Below are 3642 nucleotides of genomic sequence, written 5' to 3'. Positions count from 1 at the left end.
GGGGGGGGGGGGGGGGGGGGGGGGGCCAGCGCGACATGCTCCGCGCCCGCCCCCGGCCAAATGATTGGCAAACCCGTCCGTGGGCACGGAGCCGCCGCATAGTCCACAGTCTCCAGAGCGTGGGCACTTGGCCACGCGCCCATGACCGCAACCACGGTCTCCGTCCGGGCCGGGGGCCCTGGGCCGGGGCAGGGGGACCGGCACATATGGACTTTGGCCCGTGGAACCGGATCGCGGTCCGGGCTGTTGTTGCCCAGGCCCCTCCCTCTCTACACCCACAGTCGGGTGGGCGGCATTTCCTGGTCCTGTTGGCCCCCGCTGGGCCCCTCCAAGATCGGGAGGGGGGCTGATGGCGCCAGCTACGCCTATCAGGCCCGACCAGGGGGGCGGCAGCGGGGTATTGCCGACGCCGCGGGCGGCCTTATTAGAGGCCCCCAGGCCGCGGCTCCCCGACCACCGAGGGCTCACCCTCTCCCTGTGTTTGCCCCCCTCCCCCCCCCCCTCCTCCCTCCTCCAGAGCCCGAGCCCCTTCTCCGCCTGCCGCCGCTCCGCCTTTTCGGGACCCTGCTTTGTTCGGGGACCTCGCGCTTGCTTTCCCCTGCACCATCTTTTGATGCCTGCCGCTTGTGACACCCCATAGCCGGCAGCGCCCTGCCCTGTGACATCGCTCCGGCCTGTCCTTGGCCCTCGGTGGCCAGACCCGGCGCCAGCACCGTAACCCTCCCCCCTTGGCAATTTCTCACCCTGTGAGTCCCATTGCACCGGGCTGCAAGTCGCCGCGCTCCTGCCCCCCCCCTGGTAGCGGTGCACTCCGGCCCACTGGTAACCATGCACCGTCAGCTTGGCGTGGGCTTGCCGGATCTGGAAATCCACCGGCCGGCCCACCTGCAGCGCACTGTCACGGATCCGGCCGCGCGGCGTGACGACCCGACCTCCGACTGTCGGCTGGTCGGGCTGCCAGGGCGGCTCCCATCGCCGGCACCGGGGCCACCGCCCCCCGCCGGGCTGCCCGCCGGCCGCCATGCCGGGACTGGGGCTGCCACGCGGCCGCCCGAGGTGCCGGTGCTGGTGACGCTGGCCGCCGGGGCCCCAGGCGATCCGAAGGGCCCATGGCCCCGGCGCCCGAGCCCGGCCCCCGGTGGCCCTGCTGCCGGACGATCGCCGCCCGGGCTCGAGAGGCCTGGTCGTGCTGCTGACAGCTCGCCGCCCAGGTGGATCCTCTTCCTGGCGGTGCTTCTTGCCGTGTGGGCCTGGACGCCGGCCACGGCCGGAGCGCCGGTGCAGCCCGCTCGGCCGGTCGCGCCCCCGGTGTTCGAAGCCCTGTCAGCCATGGGGACCACCTCGCGGGCGGCCTGCCAATGCCCCGGGCCCGATACGCGAGTAATGTGCTTCGCGCGGCTGCGCTACTGCCGGACCATGGCCCGGCGTGGCCTGGTCGGGGAGCTCCTCCAGCGGGACGTGACGAATCCCGAGGCACCGACCTTTTCGCTGGCCCCCCGGGCATCGGTCTGCTATGCCTCCGGGTATCCGCTGTTTGCCTGCCTCGGGGATGTGCTAGCGCTGGCCGGCCGGGCGCGGGCCGCCCATGACCGGCATTCGGTCCATCTCCCAGGCCACGGCAGGGATTCCCAGCACAGCCAACACGAGCCGGAGCTGGCCCATGCAGCCGGCCAGCTGACCGACTCCGAGCTGGCCGCCGTGGTTCGGTTCCTCTGCCGAAGCTCCAACGAGTGCCATGCCCAGCGAGAGCCCTACTCCGGGACGGTAGCCCACGACCCGGAGGTCCGGGGCTTCGGCCGCACCGGGACATACTACTTCCTGGGCAGGCCCGGCGGGGTGTACAACATCATCACCGACTCCCTGTTCAGCCTGAATGCCCGGTTCATCTCGCTGCCCGGCTCGCGGGGGACCTACATCGGCCGGCTGGGGGCCGTCATTCCGAACCCCTCGCCCGGGCGCCCGCCCATCCTCATTGGCTTCGACATCCTGCCCGAGGGGGCCATCATGGTGGAGCAGCAGGTGTTCATCGCCACGCGCAAGGAGCGCCGCCACACCTTTAGCATCTTCATCACCCTGGCCTACCAGCTGGTGGGCCCGGGACCCGGGACCCTGCAGGTGAAGCTGCGTGCCTACAGCTGGAATGTCGTGGCCCGGGTCATCCCGCAGAACCCCATCACTTGGCTCAGTCGGTCGGTTGCCCAGGACCAGCCCGAGCGCCGGGACCAGGGCTTCACCGAGGCCGAGTGGGCCGACCTGGTGGCCGCATCCACGCGGAACTATGGCCTCGGCCCGATGGCGGCCGAGCTGCCACCTGACACCAGCAGCCGCCAAGACCCCGCCGGCAGCCAGCAACATGCCCCCCTGCTGTCGGAGCAACTGCACCCGCTGCCCTCCCAAGCGGACACCGACGATGACCCCTTCGGCGAGCGCATGGACCTGACATGGCTCGAGGAGCCGGGCCGAGGGCCGGACGGTCGCGGCGGCGACGGCGGCGGCGGCGACGGCGGCTTCCAGCAACCGCCCCCCTATAGCGACCTGCCGGAGGATATCCTCCACTCGGACCCCTTCGAGGAGGACCAGGACTTCGGTGATCCGCCGCTGGACCGGCTGCCCGGGTTCATGCTCACACCGGCACCACCGCCCCCGGCCGGTGACCGAGAGGAGGAAGAGACCGCCGAAGGGGCAGACGGCGAAGGGGCAGACGGGCCGAGGGGGGTGGCCGAGGCGGCCCCGGCGTGGGGCGCTCCCGGGGTGCCGGTCCGGCCGGCATACATCAACATCCATGTGACGCTGCTGCTGAAGCCGGAGACCGAGCCGCACGGAATCCTCGGTCAGACGGCCCGCATCACCTATCTGGACTACTTCAACCCGAATTGGAACACCTTCCACTTGGAGGGCGTCGAGCAGAGCTACGAGGTGAACGGCCTCTTTGAAACGAAGTTCCCCTACAGCAGATTCGGCCAGCCGAACAACGCCAAAATCCCGGGGTATGTGGACACGCCGACCCAATCCCATGGCAAAGATCGCTATGTCGGTGGCGTTGGTTGAAAGTCGGAGCTGTGGGGGGGGGGGCTGCTTTGCTGGTCGTCCCACGCACCAATACATAGGCGACACACATTCGGGGGGGGGGGGGGGGGGGGGGGAGGGGCCTGCCTTTGCTTCCCCGGTCTCTCGCCGTGTCTCTCTGATCTTTGGGGCCAGTCGCACGCGATGTGTTGGGACAAAAATGAGAGGGAGGAAGAGAGGGAGAGGGGGGGATGGGGGCAAGAGGGATTTTGGATGTATTGGTATTACACAGGAACAGACGCGAGCACGCCGGGTGAAGGGGACATGCGTCTGTCTGGGGGGGGGGGGGGGGAGGAGGGGAACCTAGCCGCCGCTTCACAGAGAGAAAGCACTGCATATGTGGCGGTGGCGGCGGTGGCGGCGGTAACGGTGACAGGGGAGGAGGGCACACTGACTTGGCTGTATATGTATATGCGGAGCTTTGTGTATGCTCTCCGAGGTGACGGGAGGGGGGTAGGCACAAGGCGCGAGGGGCACGCGCATATGGGGGAGCACCGCAAAAACAAGGACGGGGTCACCCTCTGCAGGCGGCCAGCGGGAAGGGGAGAGCGAGAGAGAGAGAGAGAGAGAGGGGGG

The 3642-nt window shown here is 69.6% G+C and overlaps 1 protein-coding gene across 1 annotated transcript; it reads left to right on the top strand.

The window, feature by feature from the left end:
* Positions 1-828: 828 nt before the first annotated feature.
* H696_02496 (hypothetical protein) lies at positions 829-3048 on the top strand (the record flags this gene model as incomplete). The annotated part of the gene is made up of 1 exon (XM_009496404.1): positions 829-3048. The coding sequence occupies one exon, from the start codon at positions 829-831 to the stop codon at positions 3046-3048; it is 2220 nt and encodes a 739-aa protein (XP_009494679.1).
* Positions 3049-3642: the final 594 nt, after the last annotated feature.

This window comes from Fonticula alba, assembly GCF_000388065.1.
Source record: "Fonticula alba strain ATCC 38817 unplaced genomic scaffold supercont2.3, whole genome shotgun sequence".
Classification (NCBI taxonomy): domain Eukaryota; order Rotosphaerida; family Fonticulaceae; genus Fonticula; species Fonticula alba.
Note: the sequence above shows the minus strand (reverse complement) of the source record. Positions and strands in the feature narration are given on the sequence as shown.